General features: G+C 46.9%; 4 protein-coding genes across 4 annotated transcripts; 2 read left to right on the forward strand and 2 right to left on the reverse strand.

Moving 5' to 3' along the window:
• Positions 1-10,773: 10,773 nt before the first annotated feature.
• Positions 10,774-11,696, reverse strand: CCR75_007740 (uncharacterized protein; the record flags this gene model as incomplete). The annotated part of the gene is made up of 3 exons (XM_067965798.1): positions 10,774-11,540; positions 11,614-11,634; positions 11,667-11,696. 3 exons carry the CDS (start codon positions 11,694-11,696, stop codon positions 11,133-11,135), a joined length of 459 nt encoding a protein of 152 aa, XP_067815957.1. The 3' UTR covers positions 10,774-11,132.
• Positions 11,697-11,886: 190 nt separating this feature from the next.
• Positions 11,887-12,792, forward strand: CCR75_007741 (uncharacterized protein; the record flags this gene model as incomplete). Its single annotated transcript, XM_067965799.1, has 1 exon — positions 11,887-12,792. One exon carries the CDS (start codon positions 11,887-11,889, stop codon positions 12,790-12,792), a length of 906 nt encoding a protein of 301 aa, XP_067815956.1.
• A 187-nt stretch (positions 12,793-12,979) lies between these two features.
• On the forward strand, positions 12,980-14,097 carry CCR75_007742 (uncharacterized protein; the record flags this gene model as incomplete). Its single annotated transcript, XM_067965800.1, has 2 exons — positions 12,980-13,099; positions 13,160-14,097. 2 exons carry the CDS (start codon positions 12,980-12,982, stop codon positions 14,060-14,062), a joined length of 1,023 nt encoding a protein of 340 aa, XP_067816005.1. The 3' UTR covers positions 14,063-14,097.
• An 88-nt stretch (positions 14,098-14,185) lies between these two features.
• On the reverse strand, positions 14,186-15,121 carry CCR75_007743 (uncharacterized protein; the record flags this gene model as incomplete). Its single annotated transcript, XM_067965801.1, has 1 exon — positions 14,186-15,121. The coding sequence occupies one exon, from the start codon at positions 15,119-15,121 to the stop codon at positions 14,186-14,188; it is 936 nt and encodes a 311-aa protein (XP_067815958.1).
• Between the last annotated feature and the right edge of the window lie 325 nt (positions 15,122-15,446).

Raw genomic sequence — 15,446 nt, forward strand, 5'->3', positions numbered from 1 at the left:
TCTCATTCGAAGGCTCATAATCAGCCGCCTGACGGGTATCAGGCGACTGTTCCATCCTCCCCGAGTCGGCCATTTCGTCCGACTCGCACTCATAATCGACCTCTAAAGAGGGGTCGTACTCACGTGGTGAATCACCACGTGCACTCGCAACACCAAGTGTTGTGCGAGTGGAAGACACTACGGTAGACGGAACGTCTACCGCAAGAGATAACAATGCGTCACCCGCGGCTGCACGAACCGCAGCCGAAGGTTCAACACTATCCTCACCCCGCATGAATTGTTCCTTCATGCGATGGAATTTAAAATGATGGATCTGACCAATCAAAATCATTTTAAAAATTAAGTGGTCATTTAGCGACCACTCCACCTAATGACATTCAGAGTGATTGTCGTTTAAGGGAGGGGTGATGTAACGGGGTGTATCGTTACATGAAATTAACAATAAAAGATTGTTAATTAATATTATCCAAAAGGTAGATAATATTTGGAGGAAATTACTTTAAATAGTAATTTCCTGAATTCTTATCCATAAATAGGTATAGACCATTATGTCTATTTATTCCGCAGACTAATCAGCTGTAGAAGTAATCAAAGAGAGTTACGAGATAAGATAGATAAGAATTCATTTACATGTTTAGTATTAGTTTATAGTTAAGACAACATTTACAAAGATAGATTAACAAAGACACTTAACTATATTAATACAGTTTTCATTTTACCCTCTTAAGCTAACTTGCCTTAAGAGAAGTCTTCCTCTATACGTACAGTGTACGTTACTTAATGAGAGGCACCACTCACATCTGAAGCAGTGTGAAGTGGACTTGTACTGAAACAGTACAAGTCGCAGTGCCCCGTTACATGCATGGACGGACAAGGTGATGCATTTCAAAAATACCTAAACGTCGGCAGTTGAAGGAGCAAATTCAGCGTTTAAACGTTATCTTCGAACATCTACAAGTAATCTAGATCTCGTCCAGACAAGAACGAATCAAGCCATTGAGCAGCAAGCTCGAAAGCTTGAATCGAACATTGCCAGCGAACGCATCATAACCCACATGCATTCCGCGGTTGTGTAGCTTACGAGCAGCTGACTGGAAGTGTGTCTGTTTTTTGCCCTACAAAAAATCGAAAAGCAACGCAATATACCGGAAGATGATTTGAGGAATGCGTGCAGTCATACGCTGCGCAGGACTATGGGACTACCATGTGTGGATGATATTCATGAGCTTTGCATTTGTCCCAATTCTCTAAAATTGATACACCAGCACTGGCACCTATGCGACATCAATCACGAAGAAAAACAGAAGGTGCCAAGGAAGTTTCCATCATGTCAAACAGCATTGCTTCATTTCAGCTCAATTTGAAAGCACTAGAAACCCCATAGTTAAATTTGTTGCCAACCCAACAGTCAATCATGCATGCAAAAATTTCGGAATCGGCAATTGGAAATAATTCGGCCCTTGTTGTGCCATTAGTTGTGATGGCAAAAGGACGTCCACTTGGAGCCCGAAAATAAAACTCGGATTTCATCAACAAAGTGGGAACCATCAGCATTTAAGCACGCAATAAAGCCGAAACGGCGATGCAAAAATTGTTCTCGGGAGGGACACGATATCTGAAAATGTCTCACATGGATTTCCAAACCACCACCTTCCAGTAAGCAAAACGAAAGGCCATTTCAAATTCCGATGACATATTTTTTAAGTAATCTTTTCTTCTTGGCATTATCAGAACATGCATCCTCCTCTGATATCCCCTCTTCGCTTATCCTGTCGCCATAAAATGGCAATGAATTCAGTAAAGGAAACAAAATTGATAAAAAAAATCTAAAACTTCATATAAAATTCAAACTTATATTTTTCCTCGTCATTTCCAGAACATGCATTCATATCCAATATCCCTGAGTCTGTTAAAGCATACATTGAAAAGGCCCTAGATGGCAAGGTGATGGGGGGAGACTGTGGTTACCGAACCGTCGCCATAATTCGTGGGAGATTAGAAGATGAATGGCAATGTCATCAAAAGCACCTCAGAGCGGAAATTATGGAGAACGAACATTATCATAAAGAAAGTACCGGAGTTGGAGACGAATGTTAAGTAGAAGAATGTTAAATTTGGTCATATGGGAAGACGGACCATGCAGTTTTGAGCACGGGATGTACTTCCCCGAGTTCGGTCATGTTCTCGCGAACTTTTATGGCCGGCCAGTACACTTCTTCAGTGCAGAGCAGATGATTGCGTTTCTCCCACACAGAATAAGTTTGACAGCAGCCAAGCCAATGGCCTGTGCATTTGTTGATGGAAACCACTTTGTACCGAACTTCTTGAGGCCAAATTCTCCTGTACCTCTCAGTGCACGTAGCTGCAAACGTTTTACATCAGTAAAGGCCCAGGTTTGGTAGAAACCTTTGAAAGCACAAATTAGAACTCTGTCAGTGATGCAGAAAGAGTTTGAGAGAGAAACCCCCATTTACAACTCCCTATTTTCATATATATTTATTATAAGTAATTCATTGAAGAAGCCCTTCCGGTCTTTTGATTATTTTTCTATGGGCAGTATTTAAAACATTATCTTCTGTGATGGGAGGTTTAAATGAAAGTTGCTGAGTGGAAATAGTAAGTGGTTTGATTGGTCAGATTCCACGTGGCTGGGTGGAAATAGCAACTTCGGTGGGTGGAAATAGTAGGTCCCTTAATTAAGGGTAATGTTAACGGCACAACTAAAAAATAAGAGAATTGTTAGTCACTCCCTTTTCAGTTAGATTTTTTCACTTTCCTTTAAGTCAGAATTCACAATATAAAACATTCAGTTTTTTAATGAAGTGACACTGATATGGGATGAATGTAATTGATGCATGTTCACAGCAAAGAATTCTCCAGAACCTGGTGGACGTGCGTCATAACGAAAACGTCCTAGTCTCCATACCCTAAGGCTCCCTGCATTCTAGTACATTTTTGTGCTGTAAGACATCTATAATCTCATCAGCGGTAAGGCACTTTTCAGGATCTTGCAGCAAACAACATCGGCCAAATCTCAAATTTATTTGGGGCAATAAAATAAAAGCTGCAGGCTCAAAATGCCTTCATCTACCAAATTCAAAATCTCGGCTTTTTGAATTTTGCCACGTTTCCATAAATTGCTGCAATTCAATACGGATAATCGTCCGTGTAAATCTCCGACAACACGACTCCTATGAATAGATGTTTAGGCAGGCACGTCTATTGCGGCCACGCTCTACTTAAGCAGACATCCTAGCACAGCGAGGAAGCGGTTTGATTGTCTTCTCTCACATGCAGTGAGGTTGTTGATGGGCGCCTAAGCGACCTCACCTAACAAACTAAGTGCCTTAGTACAAGAGACGTCACGGGAGCGGTAATCCGGCCCAACGTGCGCTCTTACGAACTAGAAAGTAGTTTCCAAACTGATTTATATTTGACCGTATAAAATATAAAACCTATTCTAGCCAATGATAGATGCCATCTCTGTAGATATGCACTTAGATGTATTGCGAGCGTATTATTCTAAATACCTCGTATTTTGGATGACGCTAGGCGTCATCCTTCCAATGTGGATGCACCTTTGTGCACAACATACACAAGGGTGGGTCATAATGTGAACCACACCCAAGTGGTGGGTCTAATTGCTTCACTTAACAAACTGACCGTTCCCTTAAGCACACAAATTGTACATAACGGGGATTGTGTAACATAGGGCAACTTTAATTCGCTCCCCTAAGAACGAAGTTACATTTCGAAATTCGTCAACGAGAAGCGAGAAACTGCGGCTGCGTTACGCGCCGCTTAGTTCTGTTAATCACGCTTACGACCAGTACGGCACCAAACATGCCACTTAAAAGGAGCCAAGCTGGTGGTTCGTCTGCAAAGACACCCACTCAACCACGTACGAAGCGCACGCGCTGCTGTTGACACGCTGCTGTCGCTCAGTGCCACGGTTACAACGCCGACAGCTACTGCTGCTGTCTTAACTGGACCGTTTGATCCAGCCCACTTTCACGGTGATAATGTAGATCCGTCGCTCACTGTCAATTACAATGAGTCGACACCGCTGCCATCACCTCATAGTAGTGATGAGTACAGCGAGCTAACGCGGAAGGATTATGGAGTTTTACTACCCACCCAAACTTCACTAATTGTACATAAAATGGAGACAACAACGTTTTCCAATGCTGTCTCGTCGTCTGCGCTGGCTAGCGTAGCAAGCACTAATGAGAGCGCTGTCCAAAAAGGCGCGGCTGCTTCTCAGTCGGGTAAAACCACAATACCCTAGAGCGCGCTATTCTAGACGCGTTTTTAATTCATGGAAGGCTCAGGGAAAATCGCTTGGACGTATTTTCCCGATCCCGGTCGTGTTGCTTCAGATGATACGCCCAACCAATACGAGGCGGAACTCACGCCCTTTCAACCGCATTACGATGCAATGTAACAGCGGTCGCAGCGAATTAATTTCGCCCGCTTGCATGTAAAAAAATCATGGGCGGTATTGTGCCCCCGGTTTCTTCCCACTCCTGCTAATCCATTTCAGACTATTGGAGAGGCCTCGGCTGGTGCTCCTTTTCATAGGCAGTCACCAAGCGGAGCACATCAATACGAAGGGTATCGATCAGTTCCCAAAAGTCGAAACTCGTCGGGTATACCCTCCACTGGACGAGGATTTGATACTTCTGCCTCATGGAGCGGGGGACAAGCAACCTTCCAAAAAGGAAGTGTTGGTTCCCACCCGCATCCAGCAGTGCAGGCGGCTCCCGATAAAAGTAGCCATCTTGCCCACCTACTCGCGGCTGCTATACCCGCGTCCGTTCAGTCGCAGATATTAAGCGCTTTTGGAAGTCGCATTGGATATCTCGAGGGTCAAGGCTTGCGAATGACCTCGGATCTTCACGATGTCCGCGCGAAGGGTTATCAGGGTTATGAACGCCTGAAATTTTGGCTTGACATCCTGAAGAAATTGATGCAAAGGGACCCGCATTACGCGCGTGGTATCCCTCCCTCTCCGAGTCCCTATCGTCGCGGGAGAAGTCATTCGGCTGAAAGTTTTGCACCTTCTCCATCTCCCCGCCTGATCGACGCTCGACTCACAGTCGGCGTCACCATCGGTTATCTTAAACGGATGGGGTTATGTCATCCCTTCTGGATCAACATACGGTTTCAGACGACCCACGTAAAATACGGGTGCGTCTTCTTATACGGGGGAAGGGCGAGCCTATAATTTAGGTCTTAAACCTCGTCTCCCACCGTAACGGCCCAATGTAACGTAGCAATAATTTCGTAGTTCTCTGTATTTGATGTCAAAGTTGAATACAAGCCGGGTAAGTCGAATGTCTTGGCTAACGCTATCGCGCAGACCAGACTTCGAGATAAGATACCAGGAAAGTGTGTCCAGTGCTAAAGCCCAGTCTGAGTTGTTAACGGTGGCATCCATTACGGCCCACCACGTAACGAGCTCGTTAGCCTATGAAATATAAGAAAGCTATAGTCAGGACGAACATTGTCACCTGCTGTTGAATCACTTCGGTGGACCTTTCCGTCGCAACTGAAAGCTAAGCTAAATCACTTTAGCTATAGCGATGGTCTATTATGGCATCAGCTGTCACCTTGTGATCCCTTGAGAATCTATGTGCCTCTTGACACAGATCCCAAGCTGATGATCGTTCACGAGCTCCAGGATGTGCCATCAAGCGAGCATCTGGGCCGTGTCAGAGGAATTTTGCTGGCCACACCTATATGGCCAACTATATTCGCTCGTGCGAACAGTATCAGCCCGTTAAGCCTGCACCGCCCAGCAGTGCGCCACTGAAGCCGCTACCAACGGGTTGTTGGAAGTCGGTAAGTCTAACTTTCATGTTTCGCATGCCGCTTGACCACAAGGGTCGAATGGGGCTCGTCGTCTCTGTAGACAGACAGCAAAATAGTGCATTTAGGACCCTCTAAAACATCGATCACAGGCAAAGGCAACTCTCTTGTTCCTGGATCATGTATACCGACTGCACGGGATGCCCGCGTACATAGTATCTGACTAGGATCCACGTCTTACGTCAGATTTTTGGCGACATGTGTTTGGCAGCTAGGTAGCAAGCTCAATATGTCGATCGCAGATCATCGCCAGACCGATGGCAAAACAGAACGTGCAAATCGGGTCGTGGCGGATGTACTATGCAAGATAGCGACTCCCAAAGAATGGAGCAAACAATTGCCCTTTAGGGAGTTCGCTATAAATTACATTGTCCACGCCAGTGCGGGTGAGACATCGTTTTTTATAAAAACGGACTGCGCCATCCTCGGACGCTAGTCTCGTTTGTGCGCAGCCCGAGTCTTAGTGGGTAAGGACCTCTCACTACGCTCGGTGCGAAAGAGGGACATATTTAGTCAATATGACGATGACCCGCGAGTGTATCATGTTAACGACAGAAACTTGCCCTAGTGACCCTGCCAGTTTAGCAGTGGTTAATAAAACTACGTCCTGCGACCGACCTCTCGGCGGTGTCATAGGTGAGTTAGATGCAGAAAGCGTGAGCGAGGCTCTACGCTTTGTGCATGAGCGATTAGCCATAACACGAAATGTCCGATACACGATGGCAAACGCACAGGATAAACAAAAAGAATATGCGGACCGAAATGGTCGCAAAACTATTGAACGCTTTAGAATGGGGGAAAAGTGCTGTTAAGAACTGCTTCCCTACCTAAAAATGCAATTTTTGTACCTGGAGGTAGAATGTAAGCCATCATGCCATTCTAGGCGAGAGGTGCGGTGAGTTTATAGAGGTCCGCATTGATGCGTGATCCGTATAAACCACAAATTATTTGGTGCCCAATAGGTGCACTCGAAACTTGACAAGAGCATACTTTATTGAAAGTAGCTCGATGTCATGCACGGGGTAATTCAGCTCCAAGGCTTTTAAAAGCTGAAGCAGATTAGAGATGGCACGGTCAACGCCGTCGTCATCCATCTGCATGAGCGCGCTGCCGATTGCAAAATTGCTTGCATCGCAGACGACGCTATAGGGCTTATCCGGGTCTGGCAATGCCAAGATAAGTGTCTCTACAAGAGATTGCGTTACGATTTAAACGCATCTTCTTGTTCTTTTAACCAAACAACTCCGTTTCTTTTTTAGGAGGTCAGGTACTGAATTTGTTCTCTCCGCATAATTATTGCTATACTTATGTAAGTAATAGCAGGCCCTAGGTATTGGCGCAAATCCTTCACTTGTCGTGGGATTGGCAATTCCTTTACTGATTCTTCCTTGTCTAAGTCTGCTCGTACACCATGTGTACCTACGATGCAGCCCAGCACAGGTATCACGGAGGCCCATATGACGCACTTTTGCAAGTTGACGTACAATAGGGGGTCCTCCAGAGTCTGCAACACAGCGTGCAAATGACGATTGTGCAACTCTATTTCGCTCAGCCCGTCCTCGGCCCTGCTATGCACGAATACTTCGTCAAAGTAATGAGACGCGTAGGCACGGTGCTGACGCATCACGTGAGCCACCAATCGGTTAAATATCGCTGGTGCGTTTTTCAGAGATTGGGGCATCGCAAGCCACTACCGCTTGGGGTTGCTTACTGCGGTTTTGGCTACATCGGACTCTATCATGAGTACCTGCTAGTAGCCATCTTCTTAAAATCCAACGCGGAAAAGATAGTTGACTTTCCCATGGAGTTCAATAGAACATCTTTTCCCGGATTAGGCGTTGCGGACGTATGGTCGCCGTGTTCAGCTTATTGTAAGCATGAACCACGCGCCATCCACTTGTGGCTTTACCCAAACAAAAGGTCGGGCTGTAGTGAGGCGACTTGCTCTCACGTATCTGTCCCGCCTAGGCTCGCTTGTCGAAGAACTCATCAATATAATCGACTTGTTTTATCGGCAACGGCCATTGCCTGGTCACAAAACACTTGGTGCCAGGTTCGAGGTCTATCTCGTTCCCGATGCCCCTACCTGCTGGTTGGCGGCTCGGCACTTCTTCTAGGAACATATCGCGATGTTTCAACAGAACTTCAAAGAACGGACTGTCACTCAAGGCATCCCAACCTTGAGCAGCGAACGGTTTCTTTTGTCCATTTCTAGGACGGTCTCGTCCATTGTGGACGACGAGCAGCAGTCTACCAAGTTCTCGTCTGGAATTGGTGTGACTACTTCAGGGATCTTTCCTTCCTTTAGTTAGGACAGGAACAGATCCCCCACGACATCTACGAGAGTTTAATTATCTCCTCGGCAGATTTAGATACTTGCCGGAGCATCTCAACTGAGGATGCCTCCGCAATTTTGTCTTTGACGGCCTCGAGCACCTCATTCGAAGGCCCGTCCTCTTGAATAAGATCTGATCTGAAGGTCACTTGTTTTGACGTGCCTTTTAATCGTTCTTAATGTCAGGTACTCGTTCTTCGAGTCACCACGACCTTTGATATAGAATGGGGTGCCGATGCTCTCTCGTCTAACGCACCCCTTCCAACCGCACCAGGCTCTAGGCACTGTGTCGGTTCTTGCGACGCTTGGCTTCCTGTTACCTCGCCGTCTACTGCCACATGCTTATGGCTCTGTGCAGGACATTCGAACGCATGACTACTTCTCATCGTCCTTTTCACTACCCCAGTCTTCACGAGCTGGGTAGGAATTGGTGACGTTTAACATCTCGTCAGCGCACCCTCAACCGTGTTCGACACGACATCAGTTGCATAGGCCTCTCGCAGGAGCTCATTCTTTCCGGTGTCCTGCGTAGAGTTCGAAACTGTGCGTGTGTGGCAGTCTATCCATGGTTGGTGTTTGCCAACCATGGTATGCCTAGAATGAGGTCATACGGACTCTCCATACCTAGCACTGTGAACTTCCCCTTACACAAGAAGTAACTAAAGCTGAAGGCAAGTTCAACTTAAACTCCCTCAGACTTTACCAGTGCGTTGTTCGCTGAAAGTTGCCTCTTCTCGCTTGCTTTTCTGGCAATGTGATTCAAACACCGCCGGTCTCTGTTTTAGAGCCGCGACTTTAAAAATATATATGTGATGCACCAAATTCACAAGAAGGGTCATCACACGGTCGTAGCCTCGTACTCGAGCGCTATAGACCAGCAGGGTTGAGGTCAGAAATTTCGAAACCGAGGGACTGTGCTACTCATTTTTTCGATAACTCTGAACTTTGGGGTAGCTTCAGAGTTCGCGTCAGTATGGCATCCTGCCGCTACTGCGCTCCTGCATTTGCCGACCCCTCAGTGATCGATGCAGAACTCATGCGTCTCGCACGCTGGTTCTTGCCATCGCGTTTTGGGAAGGGAGTCCTCTTGCTAAGCATCTTTGCCCCAGCAGGGATCCCGGCATAGCAGCGAGCCATCGTATGGCCGCGCTTGCCGCAATTAATGCAGACAATGTCTGCATTGCCCAACTCCCATGGGAGTGGCATCTGAACTCTCGGCCGACGACTTATACCAAGCTGTCGCCGGGGCACTGTTGTAGGATTGCTCCTCAACTAAGGCAATTTGGCTTGCCTCTTCCATCGTCGACGGCACCTTTCTGAAAAGGGCCGGTCGCGACAGGCCATGCCTTAGTCCGTTCATAAACGTCGGCACCTTAATGTGCTAAGGAATTTGGCCTACTGTAATGGATGCCGACAGTAAGCCCCTTCCCTGCATCTGAATAGGCCTCGGCTAATGCGGCCGGGCGGAGAGCATCTCAACAATCCTGTTGAGAGCCTCGGACCTAGCCTGCTCACGCCTCAGCTCTGCCTGAGTCTGAGTGACGGACTCAGCCACAGCATGGCTCTTTGTCTCCAACACGTCCCTTCTCTGTCCGAGCACGAATGCTTCAAACTGCTCTAACTGAGAACTATGTTGCTCGGAGGACTGTCAAGAGCCTGGCTAGGGCTTGTTCACCAAGTCCCTGCGCCAAGAGCTCTCCCATCTCTCCGAAGATCTTCGGAGAGGTGGGGGAAATGAGCCCAGTCAATATTGAAGCTCATCCTCACATACACGCTAAGAGACGCGGGTAGTGGGAAGGATTTCAAGTGCTACCAAGTGTAGGCGTGCACGTCGATTGCGGCCACGCTCTACTTAAGCACACACCTGAGCACAGCGAGGAAGCGGTTTGACCGTTACCTATCACTTGCAGTGAGGTAGTTGGTGGGCGCCTAAGCGACGTCACCCAACGAACTAAGTACCTAAGTACAAGTGACCTCCCGAAAGCGGTAATCCGGCCCCACATGCGCACTTGCGAATTAGAAAGTTTCCAGGCTGATTTATATTTAATCGTATTAAATATAAAACCTATTCTAGCCAATCGTAAATGCCATCTTTGTAGATATGCACTCAGTTGTATTGCAAGCGTATTATTCTAAACACCTCGTCTTTTGGATGACGCTAGGCGTCATCCAATTCAATGTGAATGCACCCTTGTGCATCACATACACAAGAGTGGGTCACAATGTGAACCAAACCCAAGTGGTGGGTCTAATTAATTGACCGTTCCCGTAAGTACACAAATTGTACATAACGGGGATTGTGTAACATTGGGCAACTTTAGCCCGTTCCACGATATCAGCTACTTCGTTGTGGTCTCGTGATAAACCCTGCGGATGCGATCCAGACGTTCACAAAAAAAAAGTGACGAACTAGAAAAAACTTGATGCAATTTTATGATCCATTAAAGGTTAATCTCTTACTTGCTGAAGATTAATAATCGCTAGAAGTGCACGTGAAGACAAATTCTGTGCTCTTAAAATTATTTAAAAGCCGACACAAGGTTGTCAACCTTATTAGATTTAGCGACCTAAAATTGCCAACAAAAACCACTTCTATCTGAATTGTCACTTAATATAATACATTCAGGATATTGCACAGTTTAAAAATTGTCGTTATACCGATAAGACGCCGACAGAATCGTAATGATGGACTTGATTCTCGAGAGCATCTACCATATTTTCTATGATAACTCTTCCATATAACGCATACACCGCGAATATTACCTAGTCGAAGGAGCTATAAAAAAGTTGGTTACAGCAAACTATCCACTTTAGACGTTTATTATGCAGCTTCCAACCGCTATTATTGCGATTAAATCCACTTGCTGCAATTTTTACAAAAGAGCTGCAAGCAACCAATTGTCAGTCCAAAACATACTCTTATTGCTTAATTGGCTTTGCGAGCGGCGGCGACAGCCTTCTTAACCAACGAGTTCTTTTGCTTACGGGCAATCATAGCCTTAAAGCGATCAAAGTCGTTCAGTTGGGCGCGCGTCTTCTTGTTCTGCAGCTTTTTTGCCCATGCGGTGGCTTCCCATATTGCCAGCGTATCCGATTTGGCCAACGCTTTCTTTAGCGTCTTTTCGCGCGCCTGGCGAGGGATGACAACCGTCAGATCTGTGAGCGATACGCGCTTAAAGTTGATCACGTGGCGGTTCACGCCGGTCACGCTAAAAGGTCCGTCTATTAAGCACTTGTTCTCGTCGACCACGTCGATAATTGTGGCAATCTTGCCAGCATCTGGGCCGTAATTGATAAGCACAACGCGGCCGATTGAAACGAAGCGAGTAAATGTCTAGTACCAATACACATGCAAATTCACAGAGTGAAGGTCAAAGGGGCAAAGCACAATACTTGGGCTAACGTACCATGGTTGCTGTGGAAAAAAGCTAAACGAACTAATAAGGTCGTATATGAGCACCGTAATGCCGTCGCATTTAGAACCAGTCATCGCAACCCTAATCTTCGATAGATAATTTTTACAAATCAGTGCGGGGCATTTCTAAATTAAATTGCTTTATCCTTCATAGCTACGCATCAGACAGATTTCCGCATCTTACATTGTGTAGGCAGTATGATAGTAGCGGCGATCAATTATATAGCTTGGGCGCCACCAGTTTGGAAATTTCATCAGAGGAAGGATGCCTTTCGTTAAGGTCTTAAAGAACAAGGCGTACTTTAAACGCTATCAGGTCAAGTATCGTCGTCGTCGTGAGGGCAAAACCGATTATCGTGCCCGCAAGCGTCTCATTACGCAAGACAAGAACAAGTACAACTCGCCTAAGTATCGTCTCGTTGTGCGTATCACGAACAGGCAGGTAATCTGCCAGATCGCGTATGCTGAAATTGATGGAGACAAAATTCTCTGCCAAGCCTCGTCGGCAGAGCTTCCTCGTTACGGCCTTAGCGTAGGTCTGAAGAATTACGCCGCCGCGTACGCCACCGGTTTACTTGTGGGCCGTCGTGTCCTTGCAAAGCTTGGCTTGGATGAGGACTATCAAGGCAATACCGAAGTTGATGGTGAGATTGTCAAGACTGAGAGCAATGGCCGCACATACTTTGTGGATGAGATTGCTGACGAGAAGCGTCCATTCCGTTGCTACTTGGATTGCGGCTTGCGCTCGACCACTACGGGTAACCGCGTCTTTGGTGCATTGAAGGGAGCTTCGGATGCGGGTTTGGACATTCCTCACAGCGAGAAGCGATTCCCTGGCTACAGTCGTGACGACAAGAGCTACGATGCAGAAGTCCACCGTGACCGTATCTTTGCGGTCCACATTTCGGATCACATGAAGGAGCTCGAGGAGGATGACCCGGAAATGCTTGCGTCGCACTACGCGGAGTACGTCAAGGCTGGCATTAATCCCGACAACCTTGAGGATATCATTACCAAGGTACACGAAGCCATTCGTGCGGACCCTTCGCCTGCTCCAAAGAAGAGTCATACTTTTGACAAAAAGTATAAACGCACTGCCAAGCGCTCACGTCAACAGCGTCAAGCCCGTGTTGCCCAGAAGAAGGCCCACGCTGCCTCGAAGAAGGCTTAATTTGTTGCTTATTAATTTTTCTTCGACTGCAAGTAATAAGACGTTGACCATAAACACGATGAAAGTTCAAACATTTCCTCTGTTGTTATTTTCAGAAAAATATCCTAGTTTGAGCTCAAAGTAATTTTAAAATTTGTATTCCAGGATAAAGTAGAAAATTCAGATGAATTTCTCAAAAAATACTGGAATGACGTTCTCGATGAGGCTGCCAACCGGTAAGAGCAAGCAGAAGCCGCTCGCTGCTCCGTTTGCTTCGAAAAGCAAGCAATACGGCCTTCTTATCCCTTTAAAAGACTCAGTTAAACAGGTACATACTGGTGTTGCGTAACTGCTTGTTTGCAATCGTTCTGACGAAAAACTCTGACAGGAATCTCGAAAAAGTCTTAACGTGTTTGCTGCGGCAGCAGAAAAGAGTAAGAAAGAAAAGATTGCTGACAGTAAAGAGAATGCAAAATGTCAAAAAGAAATCGAGTCTACTCGCAGCGTGCATGCGTGTCGAGTGGACAAGTTGCACGCGCTAGCTTTGGCTGAAGACGCATCAGTTTTCGATTATGACGCTGTGTACGACGATATGAAGAGTGCGCGAGCGATTGAAGCGGGAAAAAGCGCCGCTAAACGAGAAGACGAGAAAAAAAGACCAAAGTACATCAGCACGTTGCTACAACAGGCAAAGATCCGAGAGGTCGAGAACGAACGGATTCGAGAACGACGGCTGCTGAATGAACGAAAAGCTGACGATGTTTTGTATGGAGACAAAGAGAAACTCGTTTCAGCATCGTATAAAAGAAAGTTGCAAGAGATGCAGCGCTGGGACGCGGAAGATGCACGGCTTGCTGAAGTAGAGGAACGGGAAGACGTTGTAAAACAGGCCGAGCATGGAATTGCTGGATTTTATGCCAATCTAAACAAAAACATCGCCATGGGCGGCTCTACTGACAACGCACGCAGTGCATATACTGCCCATGGTGCCCCGAAGATTGATAGAATTGCAGCTGTCGAGTGTAAACACGAACGTGAGCATGAGAATGCTGAACGTGCTACAATTGAGAAATTTAAGGACACATCTGCGCCGGAGCAGACCGCCCAATCAGACGAAGATTGTCAGTCTCAATCAGTCCATGACGCCATTTTTAAACATAAGGAAATAGCTGCTTTATGTGTGCCACAAAATGACGTGAAGGAAGCGAAAATCAGCAAGCAAGACGCTATCGCCGCGGCGAAAGCACGTTTTCTGGCTCGTCAAGCGCAGCGCAAAACCCGTAGCAAATAATGAGCAATAAATTAAATAAGGTTTGAAAGTGTACATTTATAATGCTCCTTGTTTCTATCTCGTCTCTTGCGTAAAGTGCCTACTATATCATATGCGAAAATAAATATCAAACAAAAAAGACGCTTAATGCACAGATTGTGTCAAGTGCTGTAGGCCCAACAACGATGTGGCTGCAAGCAACTCGAGATCTTGAAGCGATGGATTCGTCGCGTCATCGCGCGGGGTGCTCTCCGCTTTCATGCGCTTTTGGACCGTATAATCCTTTGAATGCTTTCTGTCATCCGAACACATGAAAGATGTCGTACAAGGCGATAAGTGTTCCCGCGAACGCTTGCGCGGAGAGCTCGCAGGGCTCGGCACAGGTGACGAAGACACCAGCTGGTGCAAATTCAAAGGCACATCTAATTTGTTGCCACGTGGGCCGCCGCGTCCGGTTGATAGAAAATTCTTGACTTCAACGCCGGATTGACGCAGCACCGGTTGCCAAAGGCGCTTGCGCGCATTTGTAAACCAGTTCGAGAGCTGTTTGACCTCGATTCCAGCCTCACTCGCCAATTCTTCCTTCTCCTCCTCGCTCGGGTACGGATGGGCAAAGTGCTCTGGCGAAAACATCCACGCTTTAAGCACATTCTTGGCCTCTGGATGCAGTGTTCCTCGGCGCGTGCCTTTCTTGCGCCTTTGTACAATAGTAGTCTTCTCTACCACGTGCTCACATTCTTCTTCGTCCGCGCTGCTAGCAGTAAATGGAGGACTCTCGAGCTCATACGAAGGGCATGAGAACGATGGCAGTCGCAATTCGCGATTTGGTAAACGCTGTGCCGAAATAGCAAATTGAAGACCCGGGAGTGGGTTTTTGGCCGGATTCGGCGATGTGACGGGTGCGGACTTGCCGGTGAGGACGGGCGATGCCATTGATATTGATTCGGTAAGGTTCTCGCTCGGGTCAGTCGGGGAAAGACAGAGTTTTGATGCCTTTCTAGCCGCCTGCTGCATCTCCGACAAGTTCGAGGTCGTAAGCAGGCGCATGGCCACAAGGCGCGCGTGGCTCGGCCGCTCCATTGCTAAAGGATAGGATACGGACTTGAAGGGTTGACTGCGGTTTACGTGTCAACTTTAAAAATGGTCAAGTTGCCTTTTTAGAAAGGCTTTTTGAAAATTGACGAAAAGCCGAGGTCGCACAAGCCAATCAGAATGCAGCGTGCGACGCGGCGTGAAGGCGCGGGACAGATGGGAGTCGATGTCGCCTCTCCTACCGTCGTCTTGTAGCGCTTGGCTTGTAGTAGTCTCGTTGATGTCAACACCGCGATAGGTAGGGATGACTTTCCGAACGAGGCTGGTCGTGCGGTCGTGGATACTTTTACCCTTTCAAATTATAGGAAATGGA

This window comes from Bremia lactucae, linkage group LG7 (assembly GCF_004359215.1).
Source record: "Bremia lactucae strain SF5 linkage group LG7, whole genome shotgun sequence".
Classification (NCBI taxonomy): Eukaryota; Oomycota; class Peronosporomycetes; order Peronosporales; family Peronosporaceae; genus Bremia; species Bremia lactucae.